Here is an 18,984-nt window from a genome sequence, read left to right on the forward strand (position 1 = left end):
AAAGTTTCTGTTAATGAGTCCAAGGCTTTGAAAATATATTAGGGAGAAATTTCACCTTGACCACCTTGCTAAGCCACAGACTTAAAATTGAGATAGCATATAAAAAATTGCTCTTTTGGAATCATACATACAATGATTGTTGTTTAGTTGCTAAGTCGTGTCTTACTCTTTTACAACCCCATGGACTATAGCCTGCCAGGCTCCTCTGTCCATGGGATTTCCCAGGCAAGAAGACTGGAGTGGGTTACCATTTCCTTCTCCAAAGTATCTTCCCAACCCCAGGTTTGAACCTGCATCTCCTGCATTGGCAGACAGATTTATACCTAACATACGGTATGAGATGCTCCATACCTAAGATATGGTAAGAATCTATAATTATAGTATTTAAAATAAATATGAAAGCTATAGATTTTGTCAAAGTAGAAATTCTTCACAATAAGAAAAGAGGGTTATAATAAGAGACATTTCATTTCTTTTTGAATTTCAATGCTGTCAAATGGAAAGATCATTTTTTTTTAATTTTTTTTTTTAATTTTATTTTATTTTTAAACTTTACAAAATTGTATTAGTTTTGCCAAATATCAAAATGAATCCACCACAGGTATACATGTGTTCCCCATCCTGAACCCTCCTCCCTTCTCCCTCACCATACCATCCCTCTGGGTCGTCCCAGTGCACTAGCCCCAAGCATCCAGTATCGTGCATCGAACCTGGACTGGCAACTCGTTTCATACATGATAGTATACATGTTTCAATGCCATTCTTCCAAATCTTCCCACCCTCTCCCTCTCCCACAGAGTCCATAAGACTGTTCATCATTTTTAACAAAACATATCCTTGAAAACATTTTAAGACCAAGAACCAAGAGATGTGGGATCTGATCTTAGTTAGGTGCCACCAGTTTTAAATAAAAGAGGCTTCCCCACTGGCTCAGCAGTAAAAGAATCCATCTGCAATGCAGGAGTCATGGCAGGAGCCACAGGTTCAATTCCTGAAATATATTCCTGGGTCAGGAAGATCCCATGGAGAAGGCAATGGCAACACATTCCAGTATTCTTGCCTAGAAAATCCCATATACAGAGGAGCCTGGTGGACTACAGTTCATGGGGTCACAAAAGAGTAGACACAACTTAGCAAATAAATAACTATTTTAAATAACATTAAAAATTATATTTTTTTCACTTAGCTTAGTTCAGTGAATTTTATGAAATCTCAGATGGGGGAAAGCACTTTGAGGACTAGAAGTTACAACTACAAATTGCATCCTCTATGATTTCATGATATTTTTCATCTCTGCATTCTGTCCTTCAGTTATATTTGCTTTGCCTCCCAAGGATTTTCAATGGCAACCTTGCTATGAATTTCATGTATTTCCCATGCATAAATGCCCCACTCTTTAACATATTGCTTTTGCACAAACTGAAAATTTGCTAGGATTGTTTCAGAATTACAGTTAGAAATAAAAGTTGCAGGAAACATTTCCTCCCTAAACTTTCCTATTTTCTTCTACCATTATTAAGACATAAAATAGACATAATTGTGAATGTTTACATACATGAATATATATACAAATGCTTTCATATACAAAAAAAAAAAAGGTTTGGCAGTGGCTTAGGGTAAGACACAAAACCCAGGTAAATAATATAAATTAGAAAAATGTGAAATGGAAAACCAAGTGCTGGACATAACGGGCAAGGATAAAGCCTGCTACACACTTAACAGGTCCCACCCACTACTCTGTGCAGACCATAAATTTGGCTCAAAACATTCTGGAAGCCCATGTATACAATTAGTACTGTCCAACATTTCTAATGCTGCTTCACAGGTGGCTCAGCAGTAAAGAATCTACCTGCCAATGCAGGAGACACAGGAGATATGAGCTGGATCCCTGCGTGGGTGGGGAAGATCCCCTGGAGGAGGAAATGGCAACCCACTCCAGTATTCTTGCCTGGGAAATCCCACGGACAGAAGAACCTGGCAGGCTACAGTCCATGGGGTAATAAAGAGATGGACACAACTTAGTGACTAAATAACAGGGGTGTCCAACAAGCAAATAAACTAACCCAAAAAAGGTGGGCAGCAATGTTACCAATGGCAATATTACCATTCTTGATACTAACTTTGAAATCACTTCTCTCAAGGATCCTTGCAAAAAAAAAAAGAGTAAATGATAATGCATAATATAGTGTATTGAATGAAAGTGAGTCATTCAGTTGTGTCTGACTCTTTGTGACCCAATGGACTTCATGGTCCCCATGGACCCCACAGACTCCACTGAATAGTAGACTGATAAATGTAAACAAACAAAGAGCTTTTGTTGAGCTGCATTTATTTGCCATTTATCCATATACTGCATGCTTTGATTCAAGGGATACTGAGAAACTTTCTCCCCCAAAAGCATGTCTCCTCCTTCTCATCTCTCAAACATCTCCCTGCACAGAGACCTTTCTAAAAGGTTGACAGTTGTAGGAGTGGTCATCCAAAATGAGTTGATCTCTTTGTAATCTCCAGTCCTGTCCAGGACTAATGCATTTTTCCATCTGTGCGGTTTAGTTTGATACTTTAATCAGACAGTTCTTGAGTTAGATATCAATTGTGATAGTACAGCATAATATCAGAGATAGATGTAGGTATAGATATAAATCATTATGGGCAGATAGATATAGATGACAATGATGGATAAACAGATAAATGGGGTTATTGCACTTCTTCTCCTGCAGGGCACCTAAGTCGCTTCAGTCATGTCCAGATCTTTATGACTCTATGGACTATAGCACACCAGGCTCCTCTGTCCATGGGATTCTCCAGGCAAGAATACCTGAGCAGGTTTCCATTTCCTATTCCAGGGGATCTTCCTGACCCCAGAGATCAAACCCAGGTTTCCTTTGTCTCTTGTATTGGCATGTAGGTTCTTTATTGCTAGCACCACCTGGAAAGCCTGATATAGAAAAATAAGCATGATAAGGTCATGATTATCAGTCAGTTCAGTTCAGTTCAGTCACTCAGTCATGTCCGACTCTTTGCAACCCCATGAATTGCAGTGATAAAAATCCACTTGCAGTTTAGGAGATGCGGGTCTGATGCCTGAGTCAGGAAGATCCCCTGCAGAAAGAAATGGCAAACCACTCAAACATTCTTGTCTGGAGAAACCCAAAGACAGAGGAGCCTGGCAGGCTACAGTTCACGGAGTTGCAACAGTCTAGCATGACTAAGCATCTAAATCACAACTAAAGAATCAAGCATACTACAGTATCTTAAAACATCAAACAAACTAATATTGTATGTTTAAAATAGTTTAATCACAAAAAGGGAGTAATAAAAACAACATGGTTTAATCAGTGTTTCTTCTTTTAAGTATAACATGCTGCATTTACTTGAAATATGGTAATGTTTACAAACACGTTAATAAGCCAATAACCTAGAAAACACAATAAGAACATTCTGCAAAAAAGATCACCATCATCTCTGAGATCTTATGGTCTTTGCCACTTTCCAGAAGGCCTCTTTGACGTCTTTGTTTCTCAGGCTATAGATGAGAGGGTTGAGCAGTGGGTTGATCAATGTGTAGAACAGGGCAGCCACTTTGTCTCTCTTCAGGGAGTAGGTGGAGCTCGGCCTTGAGTACATGAAGAGCAAGGATCCATAGAAGAGCGTGACTGAGACCAGGTGTGAGGCACAGGTGAAGAAGGCCTTGCGCCTTCCTGAAGCCGTGTGGATCCTCAGAATAGCGAGAAGGATGCGGAAATAGGAAATGATGATGACAAGAATGCTCGAGAGGACCGTGAAACCCACGAGACCCAGGAGGACCTGCTCATAGACCTTGGTGTCTGTACATGACATCTTCACCAGTGGCGGTGCATCACAGAAGAAGTGGTCGATGATATTTTTGCCACAGAAACTCAGGCGAAAAGTGTTGGCAGTATGGGCTATGGCATTCAAGAAGCCTCCTGTATAGGAGCCAGCAACAAGTCTGGTACAGAGAGAATGAGACATAGAACTTGAATAAAGTAGCGGGTTACAGATCACCATGTGGCAGTCATAGGCCATGGCTGCTAGGAGATAGCACTCAGTGTAGGCCACAACACAAGAAAAGAATAGCTGGGCTCCACATTCAGCCAAGGAAAAGCGCTTGTCTTCTGAGATACAAGTCGCCAGGATTCTGGGAGTGTACACAGAGGTGTACCAGAAATCCAAGAAAGACAGATTTCCAATGAAAAAATACATAGGTGTGTGCAGGTGGGAATCAATACGAATTAAGACAACCAGGGTTATGTTCCCTGACAAGGTTACCAAATAGACAGTCAGAAATACTCCAAATAGTATTAGTTGCCACTGGGGGTCTGTTGAGAGACCCAGTAAGATGAATTCATTCAGGATGGTGCAATTTCCAACATCCATGTCCACTAGGAGAAAGATTGATAAGATAACGAGAAAAAATTGCTGATTTTTCTTTTGGAATATAGAAATAGAGGTATCAATTAACAATGGCTAGGAGGTGTATTAATCCCTTACAATGTCCATAAAATACCACATTTTCAGTCTGTCACTTGGGAAGACCACTAGAATCTGGGAAAATAATTGATTTTAGAATTAAGGCTTTCACTTGCTATTTGCTTAATGCAGGGTGAGTATCTGAGTCTCATCAAATGAATGAACAAAATGAGGACACTGACAGGTTGGCTGATTGAGTTAAGCAAATACAGGAAAATGTCAGCCAAACGTCTGGTACATGATGAGTGGTCAAAAATTTTGAGAATTCTGCATGTATTATTGAGAATCTATGTGTCTAGCATGATGCTGATAGTTCAACAAATATCAATACACTGTACTGCTCCTGTCACTGTTAGCACACATAGAAATACACACACACACACACACACACACACACACACACTTCACTTTGTTTGGACAGTGTCCTAAATCCTATACTTAACCCACTTAATACTTTCCAGTTTTTAAAGATATTATAATCTTCATGTAGTTTAAGAAATGTTTCCAAGGGCCTAGAGCTGCTCAACTGCAGAGATAGTAGTTGAATCTAGAATTTTCTGTACCAAGGCCTCATGTTCTCAACTGTTAAGCCATTGACCTCTCTTATAAGTAAATATATTTTTCTCTTCTCCTTCCAGCTAAGGCAATCCTATAATTCTCTGACAACTTGAATTTCTTTGCCTTCAAAGTGAGAAAAGTATTCTGCACATTTCTCTAGTTTGTGTGAGATTTATAAACATAGTTGAAGTATATTTGGATTCAGTAATGTTGAATATTACAAAGAACCAACATTTTGGTGTCAAAGCCCCATTGAAAAATTGACTCCTTCCAGGTTTATATCTTGAACTTCCAGAGTTCTCGGAGATTGAACTTGCATCTCTCACATCTCCTGCATTGACAGGCAGATTCTTAACCACTAGCTCCACCTGCACAGCCCCCATAGAGGCAGTGAGAGAAAGCTAAAACTAAGAGAACTGTGATTTACTTTAATGTTAAAATACTCATCTTTGAGGCAAACCAGAGACAATTCTATACCTAGAATGCAAATCCAAATTTTCTACCTCAAGATATTTTGGTTTCACTTAGTGAAGTAGCTTAATCTTTCAATGACTTGTAATCCTAACATTCCCAATGTAGCTGAGGGTTCAGAGAGGATGTCACTTGACTGATGACATGATGGTAAAAGCAAATTTGGAGTCTCGAAGGCCATTCCATTTCTTTTCAGTATATAATAGATTTCTTCTCATTAATACCCAAAGCACAGACACTTTAGTCATATATCCTAGGTTCTGTAAACTTGTTTTAACGTAAATTTTTATAATCCTCCCTCTTACCACTTCTCTTCATCTATTAGAACTTCAACCAAAGTGTATTAGTTACATGATTGATTCCCATACATCCTGGGAGCTTCACAGTTATAGTGCCATTGTTATTCAGTTGTACAATACAACTTTCTAAATATACTCAAACTTAATAGAATTATCTTGGGTGGAGTTTTTGGTTATTATATTCAGTTCAGTTGCTCAGTCGTGTCCAATTCTTTGTGACCCCATGGACTGCAGCATGCCAGGCCTCCCTGTCCCTTACCAACTCCCAGAGTTTACTCAAATTCATGTCCATAGAGTCAGTGATGCCATCCAGCCATCCCATCCTCTGTCATCCCTGTCTCCTCCTGCCTTCAATCTTTCCCAGCATCACAGTCTTTTCAAATGAGTCAGTTCTTCAACATCAGGTGGTCAAAGTACTGGAGTTTCAGCTTCAGCATCAGTCCTTCTAATGAATATTCAGGACTGATTTACTCTAGGATGGACTGCTTGGATTTCCTTGCAGTCCAAGGGACTCTCAAGAGTCTTCTCCAACACCACAGTTCAAAAGCATCAATTCTTTGGTGCTCAACTTTCTTTATATTGATAATGTATAAAAGGATGCATTATAGGTTCTTCCCTTTAAGTCCAGTGGCTAAGACTCCACTCTCCCAATGCAAGAGGTCCAGGTTCAATCCCTGTTCAGGAAACTAGATCCCCCATGCTGCAACTAAGAGTTGGCATGCTGCAGCTAATAGATCCTGCATGCTACAACAAACATCAAAGAAGTCTTGCAATGAAACTAAGACTTGATGCAGCCAAAAAAATTTAATAAACATAAATATTAAAGGAAGAAAAAGTAAAACAATGCAAAAAATAAATGATTAAGAAGGCTATAGACACCATCTCGTTACTATAAATTTTCTATGCTACACTATCACTTGACTGAAGAATAAAAAATATCTGAGACTTATGAAGCTCATTTAAAAAAAGTTTACATCAGAGTACAGTTCATTTACAATGTTGTGTTAGTTTCAGGTGTACAGTAAAGGAAATTCATTACATATATCTCCACTGTTTCTTAGATTCCTTTCCCATAGGCCACTGTAGAGTATTGACTAGGGTTTCCTGTGCTCTACAGCCTGTTCTTATTATTTATAGATTTTATGTGTAGCATGGTGTGCATGCATGCTCAGTCCTGTCCAGTTCTTTGTGACCCTATGAACTACAGTCCACCAGACTCCTCTGTCCATGAGATTTTCCAGCAAGAATACTGGAGTAGTTTGCCATTTCCTCCTTCAGGGGATCTTCCCTACCTAGGGATCAAACCCAAGTCTTTTACATCTCCTGCATTGGCGGGAGGATTCTTTACCACTAGCACCACCTGGGAAGCACCTAGATTCATCCATGTGGCTGTAAATGCTATTATTTTATTATTTTTATGATTGAATAATATTCTACATGTACCACCATAAACATAATATTCATTTTTAAAAGAATATAATTTGGGGAACAAAACTAAAATATCTGCACAGACCAATTACTACTCTTCTATGACTGCCCTCTAGAGAGGAATATAACTAAAAAAAAAAAAAAAAGTTCAGGTCTATGCCGAAAGTTTTCCCAGAAGAAGAGATATTTATATGATCCTGTAAAATGAATCCAATTCTGGCCCCTTGTCAAGAGTAATGTGAGAGAGGAGAGGATTTTCATGACAAGAAAAAACATATCAGATCCTTAACATGAGAGTCTGGTGAGCTAAGAAAGTAAGAATGGTCAACTTGGACTCTGGGAGAGGGAGAGGGTGGGATGATTTGGAAGAATGACATTTAAACATATATAATATCATATATGAAATGAATCGCCAGTCCAGGTTTGATGCATGATACAGGATGCTCGGGGCTGGTGCACTGGGATGACCCAGATGGATGGTATGGGGAGGGAGATAGGAGGGGGCGTTCAGGATGGGAAACACGTGTATACCCGTGGTGGATTCATGTTGATGTATGGCAAAACCAATACAATATTGTAAAGTAATTAGACTCCAATTAAAATAAATAAATTTATATAAAAAAAAAAAGAAAGGGGTGGAGAGAGAAATCAGGAATGAGTCGTAAAAGTTATCCATTCACTAAGCTTACTGGAAGCCATATTGGGAATTGAGGTCTTGAAACCAACACAAATGGGAACACTGCCACCATGAGGAAGTAACGTGGTCAGATGTATATTTTCAAGGTTCATTTTAACTGCAAATCAGAGCATGGACTGAAAGAGAGGAAACGTTCCCTCTAAACGGAAATTTCTCTGAAATCCTTAGTTCTTTATTCCCTGCTGAGGCTATCCTCGGATAAAAGTAGGAAAGAGGCACTAAGAAGTCTTGGGAAAATTACTATGGCTTGCATAAACTGGGAACTTACAGGAACAAACAAACTCAATGACTCTCAGTTTCAATTCCTCTTCTAACCAGGAATGTGTACTAATATAGCAACTTAACCTCCAAAGACTAGGAAAGTCTTAAAGACAAGGTCTTTTCAAGTTATTAGTTAACAGTGGAAGCATTTTTTCTATATTTTTACACAAGAAACTCCAAAATCTTGGAAAGAGTCAATAAATAAATTTGGTGGAACTTTTAGGACATTTTATTAAAAGACCAAATCATGTAGTCATCATTCTGAGATCACAGATTAATCATATTATACGTTGTGCGTGTGTGCAGTGTGCTAAGTCTCTTCAGTCTGGCTCTTTGAGATGCTATGGACTGTAGCCCACGAAATGAACTCTCTAACGGGCTTCCCTGGTGGTTCAGATGGTAAAGAACTCACCTTCAATGCAGGAGACCAGGGGTCAGTCTCTAAAATAGAGAGGTAAATTAACCACAAACCAATGATCTATGTAATTAATATTTTAATGACTTTTTAAAAATTGATTTCATGAAATCAAGAGTAGATTCTCTTATTCTACCCTTTGATCTGGGATGATCTTGTGGTTTGCACTAACAAATAGTTTGCCACATTGGCAGCACCATGTAGATATTAAGCACTGATCTCAAGAAACACTGGGGCTTCCCTAGTGGCTCAGACAGTAAAGCATCCACCTGCTATGCAGGAGACCCAGGTTCGATCCCTGGGTCAGGAAGATCCCCTGGAGAAGGGAAGGCTACCCACTCCATCATTCTTGCCTGAAGAGTTCCATGAACAGAGGAGCCTGGCAAGCTATAGTCCATGGGGTCACAAAGAGTCAGACATGACTGAGCGACACACATGCAAGACACATTACCTGCTTCTATTCTCACTTTTAAAATTCTGACACCACCATATAAATAAGCCTCAGTTAGATTGCTGAAAGATGAGACATCTGGTTATATTCTCTTTTGGACCTCCTTTCTCACAGCAAGCTGGACCCCAGTCATATGAGCGAGTCTTCCTCACCTAGCCCTCGCTAACATAACAGCTGAGCAGAGACCATCAGCAAGCCTAGTTGGGAACAGACAGGGTTGGCATAGTCAGCCTTGCATAGCTGCACAGTTGGAATGGCACCTGAGTTCAAATCCTGATTGGGTCCCTTGGTGGGTCTGTAATCATGAGCAAGTCTTTTAATAACCTCCAACCCACACTTTTTCATGTTTAAGAAATGAGAAAAATATCAATGATATGTACACAAAAGTGTTACCAGAAAATATCATACAGTAACAGATATTTTCATTCTGAGAAAAATGAGTAATGCTTGACTTATCTTTTAAATCTGACCTCAAGAAAAAACAATGTAGCTAAGTTCCCACAAGGAAACCATTTAAGCCAGAATAGTGGTGTCCCCCAAAATCTTTCTAAAACCCAGAATAGTAATATATACATATTTGCCTACTCACATGCACTCATCAAAGGATTGGCAGGCTTTGAAAAGCACATTTTAGCGCCTTGACTTGATAGGGGCAGAGCCTGATGCTAATCACCTATGTGTGTGTCTGTGTGATTGTTTTTCCTTTTTGTTTCTTTTTTATGGAGGTAGAGCTGGTTTGCAGTACTGTGTTAGTTTCAGGTGTATAGCACAGTGATTCAGTTATCTTTCTGCCTATATTTCAATGTTATTACAAGATATAATTTCCTGTTCTGTACAGTGAATCCTTTTGCTTACCTATTAGGACTATGGGATCAACAGATACAAACATGTGTGCTTTTAAGAATGCCAGTATCCTCCCTGGAGCACAATTCCACCTCAGGAAAAATTAGTTGATCCTTTTCCAGCATTCAGTTCCTAAGATACCATTTATTAACATCCGTTATAGAATCTATTATAAAGATAAGAGTAGAAAGGCTGTCTACAACATCATGTATAAGAACAGATTAGAGTTAGTCCTCAGTCATGTCTGACTCTTTTGTGACCCCATGGACAGTAGCCCATCAGATTCCTCTGTTCATGGAATTCTCTAGGCAAGAATACTAGAATGGGTTGCCATTCCCTTCTCCAGAAGAACAGATTAACAATCCTTAAATATGCATGTAGTTTTGGATACATGGGCCATTCTCACCATCTGGATTGAAGAGAGAGATGCAATGCACCACAGAAAAAGAGCACTCTTCTTTTCACTTTAAGATTCTCACATTCTTGTTTCCCTAAAAATCAATCGTTGAGCTTGCTTATTCTAATTACCACTTCCTGGTTCTTTACCTGACTTGGATTAAATCTGTGGACTCGTGGATCTCTTTGAGAACACATTAAAAGGACAATCATCTTCTTCCCAGCATCCAAAATTTCCTGTGTTTAAATAAACAACAACTGGGAGCTGACTGTGGCTCAGACCATGAAGCCCTTATTGTCGAATTCAGACTTAAACTGAAGAAAGTAGGGAAAACCACTAGACCATTCAGGTATGACCCAAATTAAATCCCTTACGATTATACAGTGGAAGTAACAAATAGATTCAAGGGTTTAGATCTGATAGACAGAGTACCTGAAGAAATATGGACAAATGTTTGTGACATTGTACAGGAGGCAGTGATCAAGACCATCTCCAAGAAAAGGAAACACAAAAAGATAAAATGGTTGTCTGAGGAGGCCTTACAAATAGCTATGAAAAGAAGAGAAGCAAAAGACAATAGGGAAAAGGATATATATTGCCATGTGAATGCAGAGTTCCAAAGAATAGCAAGGAGAGCTAAGAAAGCCTTCCTCAGTAATCAATGCAAAGAAATAGAGGAAAACAATAGAATGGGAAAGACTAGAGATCTCTTCAAGACAATTAGAGATACCAAGGGAATATTTCATGCAAAGATGGCCACATAAAGGACAGAAATGGTATGAACCTAACAGAATCAGAAGATATTAAGAAGAGGTGGCAAGAATACACAGAACTGTACAAAAAAGATCTTCATGACCCAGATAATCATGATGGTGTGATCACTCACCTAGAGCCAGACATTCTGGAATGTGAAGTCAAGTGGGCCTTAGGAAAGATCAGTACGAACAAAGCTAGTGGAGGTGATGGAATTCCAGTTGAGCTATTTCAAATCCTAAAAGATGATGCTGTAAAAGTGCTGCACTCAACATGCCAGGAAATTTGGAAAACTCAGCAGTGGTCACAGGATTGGAAAAGGTCAGTTTTCATTCCAATTCCTAAGAAAGGCAATGCCAAAGAAAGTTCATACTATTGCACAACTACACTCATCTCACAATGCTATCAAAGTAATGCTCACAATTCCCCAAACCAGGCTTCAACAGTACATGGACTGTTAACTTGCAGATGTTCAAGTTGGATTTAGAAAAGGCAGAGGAACCAGAGATCAAAATGCCAACATCCACTGGATCATCAAAAAAGCAAGAGAGTTCCAGAAAAACATCTACTTCTGCTTTATTGACTATGCCAAAGCCTTTGACTGTGTGGATCACAAAAAACTGTGAAAAATTCTTAAAGAGATGGGAATACCAGATCAACTCACCCGCCTCCTAAGAAATCTGTATGCAGGTCAAGAAAGTAACAGTTAGAACTAAAAATGAGGAAAACAGACTGGTTCCAAACTGCGAAAGGAGTATGTCAAGGATGTATATTGTTACTTTGCTTATTCAACTAATATGCAGATTATATCATGTGAAATTCTGGGTTGGATGAAGCGCACACTGGAATCAAGATTTCTAGGAGAAATATCAGTAACCTCAGATATGCAGATGACACCACCCCTTATAGCAGAAAGAGAAGAACTAAAGAGCCTCTTGGTGAAAGTGAAAGAGGAGAGTAAAAAGTTGGCTTAGAACTCAACCTTCAGAAAACTGAAATAATGACATCTGATCCCATCTCTTCATTGAAAATATATGGGGAAACAATGGAATCAATGAGGGACTGTTTTTTTGCAGGGGGTGGGGGGGGCCTCCAAATTCACTGCAGATAGTGGCTGCAGCCATAAAATTAAAAAAAAAAACACTTGCTTCTTTGAAGAAAGGCTATGACCAACCTGGATAGCAAGCTAAAAAGCAGGGATATTACTTTGCCAACCAAGGTCCATAGAGTCAAAGCTATGGTTTTTCCAGTAGTCATGTATGGATGTGAGAGTTGGACTATAAAGCTGAGCACTGAAGAATTGATGCCTTTGAACTGTGGTGTTGGAGAAGACCCTTGAGAGCCCCTTGGACTGCAAGAAGACCCAACCAGTCCCTCTTAAAGGAAATCAGTCTTGAATATTCATTGGAAGGACTGATGTTAAAGCTGAAACTCTAATACTTTGGCTACTTTATGTGAAAAACTGACTCATTGGAAAATACCCTGGTGCTGGGAAAGATTGAAGGCAGGAGGAGAAGGGGAAGACAGAGGATGAGATGCTTGGATGGCATCACTGATTTTATGGACATGACTTTGAGCAAGCTTCAGGAGTTGGTGATGGATGGGGAAGGCTACTGTGCTGCAGTCCATGAGGTCTCAAAGAGTCAGACACAACTGAGAGACTGAATTGAACTAAAACAATCAAAAGTTTTGAGAGATGAAAAATCCCTAGATATCTATTCGTTGATTCAGTAGTTATGATTCTTAGGTTAAAAACTCAATTCCTAAAAGATTCCTAAGTTCTTTGCAATGCTAATATTCTATAATTATGAGATGAGTGATAAATACTTTGAACTTCACATGTTTACAGCTGAATTCCTAGCTCTCACTCCCCCAAACAGGTTGAACTACTCATTTCTCTTATTATTAGTAAATTCTACTGAAGCCACACATTTGGAATCAACCTACTCTCCTTCTCTCCTGCCTCCTCTTCACAATTCCAAGGAATCCTCATGTCCCTGCCTTCAAAACATTCCCTGAATCTGAGCCCTTCTCACCATCTCCACTGGCAGCATCTTGGCCAAACTACTACCATTTTTGCCAAAAATATTGCAAAATCCTTCAAACTGGTCTACACATTTGTTCCTCTATAGTTTATTTTCAATGTATCAGTCAGTATTTTTGTTTACAAAAATAAGGGAATTCATGTAACTCTTGTTCTAAAAAAAAAAAAAAAAACCTACAAATTTACTAATTTATTTAAAGTTAAAGTCAAAGTCTGTGCAGTGGCCCTAATGTCCTTCACAAGCAGGCCCTCCATTACCTACAGATCCTTACCTTCTACGACTCACTCCTCCTTTATTTCTGTTTCACCCTCATAGACTTTCTCAATGTTTCTTAAGAATAGCAGCTGAGACCAGCATCAGATATATTGGATCTATCTGTTCCCAGTGTGAACACTATTCCCCAGATGTTTTCAAGACCTACACTCTCATCTTCTTTAAGTTTCTATCAAATGACACTTTCTGGCATTTCTGCCCATCCTCATCAATCTATTTTAAATTTTATATTCCCTTCCCATCAACAACCTCCTTCCTTCTTATTCTGCTCAGATCCTGCCCTTTTTCCCCAGACATATGATTCTGATGCTGGGAAAGACTGAAAGCCAAAAGGAGAAGGGGATGGCAGAGGTTGAAATGGCTAGATAGCATCATTGGCTCAATGGACATGGATCTGAGAAAACTCTGGGAGACAGGGGAGGACCTGGGAGTCTGGAATGCTGCAGTCCATGGGGTCATTTACAGAGTCAGTCAGTCACTGGACAACAACTGCAATCCTGTCCTTTTGCTTAAGTTTATTGCCCCTCTTTCTTCACCAGAATGTAACAACACAGGTCAGAAAGACTTTTCTGTTTTGCTTACTGCTGTATTCCAAAGTATAGAACAGTTCTTAGCATGTAATTGACACTGAATAAATATTTCTAAAATTAATTACTGAGTAATTACCTTTATAATTTAAAGATGCCTCCTTTCTAACCTTGCTCAAACTCCCCAGGACACATCTTCCCTCAAGTGGTCAGTGTATTATGTCACATGAAAAGGAAAAGTAAATAAAGAGAAGATTCATAACCACCAAGAGGGACTAAAATAATTTCTGAATTTGAGATAAATTGCAATTAAAAAATGAATAAAATAGCAACAAAGAAAATGTCAGAGCCAGTCCTGTTGAGCCTCCCACATAAAAGGACTTCATATGTTGTGTGATCCCTGAAGCACCTCTGTCCCTTTCTCCCTTCACTGGAGCACTTAAAATTCGAGGGAAGAATACATCCTTCTAGCACCAGAAAATGAGGACCAAGAAGGAAAATAACACACACTAGTTGTTTGAACAGCACAGCATTCTCAGAACCACTAGAGTCAAAAAAGCATGTCTTTTTTTGCCTCTTATTTTCTGTACTGTGTACATGAATATATGATGACCCAGCATAGCTATCAGACTGAATTAGAACTCTAAATGAGGGTTACATATAACACGAACGAAATTCAAGTTAGAAGACTCATGTGTGTGTGTGTGTGTGTGTGTGTGTGTGTGTTTGCATAAGAATGACCCTTTGAGAGCCAGGCCAGACTCTGTCTGAGGTCACAGAAAGCCAGAGCACTTAGCTGCCCCTGACCCTGGTTGATTACCCTTGATCAGGAAGGACACTCCTGGAAGCGACACCCTCTTCCCTCTCCTCTGATGCTTTGGGGAGCTGTGTTAGATCTAATATAAGTGTTTCCTCAATGGTCCATTGGGACTTCTTCTGCGGAGCATTCCAGAAATATGTGCCTCCCTCTCCAAAGACACAATCGGAGCTCATTTGGAGCATGGGGATAATATATTAATTAGGATATGGTAAAATGAGGAGCATTTCATTAAAAGTCCACTCTCAAAATGAATATGTCAAATGTAATCATAACTGTGCGTGATTGTGTGTGTGGGCTTCCCAGGTGACGCTAGGGTAAAGAACCTGCCTGCCAATGCAGGAGACTTGGAGGCATAGTTTCAGTCCCTGTGTTGGGAAGATTACCTGGAGAGGGGCATGGCAACCCACAGTATTCTTGCCTGGAGCATCACACGGACAGAGGAGCCTGGCAGGCTATGGTCCATAGGGTTGAAGAGTTGGACATGACTGCATTGACTAGGCACACACAGCATTTGCGTGATAAACAAACAAACAAACAAAAACAAAAAGATACTCTCCAAATTGTACTAATTGGACTTTTCTAGATATTATCATGTGATTCATAGTGTTTTTCCCTCTCCTATGTTTCACTATCTGTCCAGGCTACACTTCCTTGTCTCATTCATCAGGAAACACTACCCATTCTTGGAGCCATGGCTTGAATCACAACTCACTAAAATTCATATATTGAAGATGTAACCTCCAGTAAATTCAAATGTGACTGAATTTGGAGATAGAGCCTTTATAAAGGAAATTCAGTTAAAATGAGATGGTTAGAATGAAGCTTAATGCAATCTGACTGGTATCTTTATAAAAACAAACAAAATGGAAACAGGAAAAGAGATACCAGGGATGCTTTTGCACACGAGCACACACACACACACACACACACACACACACACACACAGATCCAAGCCAGGAGAAAGTAAGAAAGCGACCAAGTGCCAGCAAAGGAAAAAGACGTCAGAACAAACCAACCATGCTGGCTCATTGATCTTGGCCTTTCAGCCTCCAGAGTTCTGAGAAATATATTTCAATTGTTTATGACAATGAGTCTCTGGTATTTTGATATGGCAGCCCTGACAAACTCTAAATCCTCTCTTGGATGTAAAGCTTTTGAAATCTTTTTACCTCTCTAATTATCTATCTTTATCTCCTTCTCCATTTCTGTTTCATAGAACAGCTCTTCTTTTGCCCTTCATTCTTTTATTTCTTTGGGAAAATATTATTTTATTGGAAGCTTGCCATGACTCTAAATATAGTTGTTCTTTCCTATATATGCTGTCAAGGAAATCTTTGTTTCACAGTAAGCAAAAATATGAAAATCAGAAAAGAAAAATAAATTTATTTTGAATGGCATTTTACAGTAGATATTGTACTTACGAACTTTCAACTAGCACTAACTCATAACAAATGAATAAGTACCTCTGGAATCAAAAAATCTGTGTTTGCATTCTTTTTTCTTACCTATGGTTTATCTTATTGGAACCAAGAGATTTCATCCATCTAGTCATGACAGTGATTGCATAACCAATATATTATTCTATATTAGATCATAATCTTATACTTACAATTAATTAATAAGCTGTCAATTGTAATTAAAAAAAAAAACCCTCAGAATTCCAGTAATACTATAGACTCTGTTCTGAGCTAGCATGCCTAGTAGTTTTTCCAATTGCCACAGACTGATTTATTTTAAAAAATATTCAAGAACATCAGTGCTGACTTAAAAGGACAAATACAGGCTGGTATTTCTACATTATTCAGTGATTTTATCTTTTCTTAATTTATTTATTTCTGAGATTTACAGACTTTTATTAATAAAATAGAAACTAATCTGCAAAACACAAAACAAGCCAAAAAAAAAAGAAAAACCACTTTGTTTACCAAGTTCAGTTCAGTTCAGTCCAGTCGCTCAGTTGTGTCCTACTCTTTGTGACCCCAGGAATCACAGCACGCCAGGCCTCCCTGTCTATCACCAACTCCCAGAGTTCACTCAAACTCATGTCCATCGAGTCAGTGATGCCATCCAGCCATCTCATTCTCTGTCGTCCCCTTCTCCTGCCCCCAATCCCTCCCAGCATCAGAGTCTTTTCCAGTGAGTCAACTCTTCCCATCAGGTGGCCAAAGTATTGGAGTTTCAGCTTCAGCATCAGTCCTTCCAATGAACACCCAGGACTGATCTTCTTTAGGATGGACTGGTTGGATCTCCTTGCAGTCCAAGGGACTCTCAAGTATCTTCTCCCATGGCAAACCACTTCAGTATTCTTGCCTTGAGAACCCCATGAACAGTATGAAAAGGCAAAATGATAGGATATTGAAAAAGGAACTCCCCAGGTTGGTAGGTTTCCAATATGCTACTGGAGATCAGTGGAGAAATAACTCCAGAAAGAATGAAGGGATGGAGCCAAAGCAAAAACAATACCCAGTTGTGGATGTGACTGGTGATAGAAGCAAGGTCTGATGCTGTAAAGAGCAATATTGCATAGGAACCTGGAATGTTAGGTCCATGAATCTAGGCAAATTGGAAGTGGTCAAGCAGGAGATGACAAGAGTGAACGTCGACATTCTAGGAATCAGCAAACTAAAATGGACGGGAATGGGTGAATTTAACTCAGATGACCATTATACCTACTGTTTACCAAAGCCTTTGCTAAAGAAACTTTGCTCTATCTAACATTTTCCTCAAGGCATCTTTAACATCTTTATTTCTTAAGCTATAGATCAAGGGATTCAACAAGGGAATCACCACTGTGTAGAACACAGACACCACTTTATCCCTCTCCAGGGCATATATCGTGCTTGGCCGGGAGTAAATGAAGAGAATTGACCCATAGTACAAGGTGACAGCTGTCAGGTGAGAGCCACAGGTGGAGAAGGCCTTCAAGCGGCCTTGGGTGAAGCGGATCTTCAAGAAGGCAGCAATGATGAAGAAATAGGAGGCAAGGATAAGCACGGCAGGAGTGATGATGTTGGAGGCAAGTATGAAATACAGCACAGCTTGGTAGCTTTCCTTCATATCACAGGCCAACTTGACAAGGGGGGGCAGGTCACAGAAGAAATCATCAATGACATTGTTCCCACAGAAGCTGGTGATGATGGTTGAGTTCAGAAAGCCACTAAAGTAGGAAGCCGCAACAAGACTGGCACATAAACCAGGGGACATGGCCTGGGAGTAAAACAACGGGTGAGAGATGGCCACATGGCGGTCATAAGCCATGGCAGCAACAGGTAACACTTGTTGTAGGCCAGTCCAGCGGAGAAGAAGAACTGAGCTAGGCAGCCAGCAAAAGAGATGCACTTGTCGTCAGAGATTCAGGTCATCAGGATTTGGGGGGCATAGATGGAAGCATACCAGAGATCCAGGAATGAAAGATTCCCAATGAAGAAATACATGGGTGTGTGGAGCCGAGAATCAGCACTGATCAGAGAAATCAGGGTGATGTTCCCTAAAAGACTGCTGATATATATGATGAGGAAGATATAAAAGAGAACTCTCTGTAAACACGGGTCTGTCGTAAATCCTAAAAGTATGAACTCCTTCACTGTGGTATAATTTTTTTCATCCATTGAGCCTGAGATTTTTTTCATTCCTTTCTGTAAAAAAAATGATCAATATGTCATGATTTAAGGTATTGATGTTATCAGCTTCCCCATTATATGTCATTTTAGATTGTTTAAATACTCAACTGATGCATATACCATGTTCATTAAAAAAAAATTGTTTATGCTGAACTGGAAATTATTCCTGTTAGAAAACTGTGAAATCTTTCTATGCTGCCTTGAAAGACCAGATTATGAACATAATATAGTTTGTCACCATATGCTTTTTTCTAATCATTTTCCTTTTGAGAGATGGTAATTTGTTCATCTTCTTTTCTGTTTGCAGCTAGAGTGATTGGGGAGCACATGGAAGACATAAAAAAGGGAGTTTGCATTTGGGCTCTTAAATCTTTGTTTTTGCTAATGAATTACCAGAAGAAGCATACTTTTATTAGTCTGGCCACACTTTGGAATAACCTTGAAAGTGCATTTATGCTAATTTCTTTGAAGGCAATACTTATATTTTATTTAACTTTTTTTCCACAAAACCAATAAAACAGCTAAAAATAAAGTTTAAAAAATTAATAATAAAATGTATAACTTGAATAATACATAGGTTTACTTAGATAATAAGGATTTGAAACCATATCTATGTATGCATGACATTCAAATGC

The 18,984-nt window shown here is 39.2% G+C and overlaps 1 protein-coding gene and 1 pseudogene across 1 annotated transcript; both read right to left on the reverse strand.

Annotated features, from left to right (window-relative positions):
- Positions 1–3,459: 3,459 nt before the first annotated feature.
- LOC112579642 (olfactory receptor 9G4-like) lies at positions 3,460–4,398 on the reverse strand. Its single transcript, XM_025266409.1, has one exon. It carries the CDS (start codon positions 4,396–4,398, stop codon positions 3,460–3,462), a length of 939 nt encoding a protein of 312 aa, XP_025122194.1.
- Positions 4,399–17,381: 12,983 nt separating this feature from the next.
- Positions 17,382–18,337, reverse strand: LOC102414697 (annotated as a pseudogene).
- Positions 18,338–18,984: the final 647 nt, after the last annotated feature.

The sequence above is a fragment of the Bubalus bubalis genome, chromosome 16 (genome assembly GCF_019923935.1).
Source record: "Bubalus bubalis isolate 160015118507 breed Murrah chromosome 16, NDDB_SH_1, whole genome shotgun sequence".
NCBI lineage: Eukaryota > Metazoa > Chordata > Mammalia > Artiodactyla > Bovidae > Bubalus > Bubalus bubalis.

Bases quoted from the DNA above. Each gene is read 5' to 3' on its own strand.
- LOC112579642 (XM_025266409.1), bottom strand. From the start codon at position 4,398: ATGGATGTTGGAAATTGCACCATCCTGAATGAATTCATCTTACTGGGT.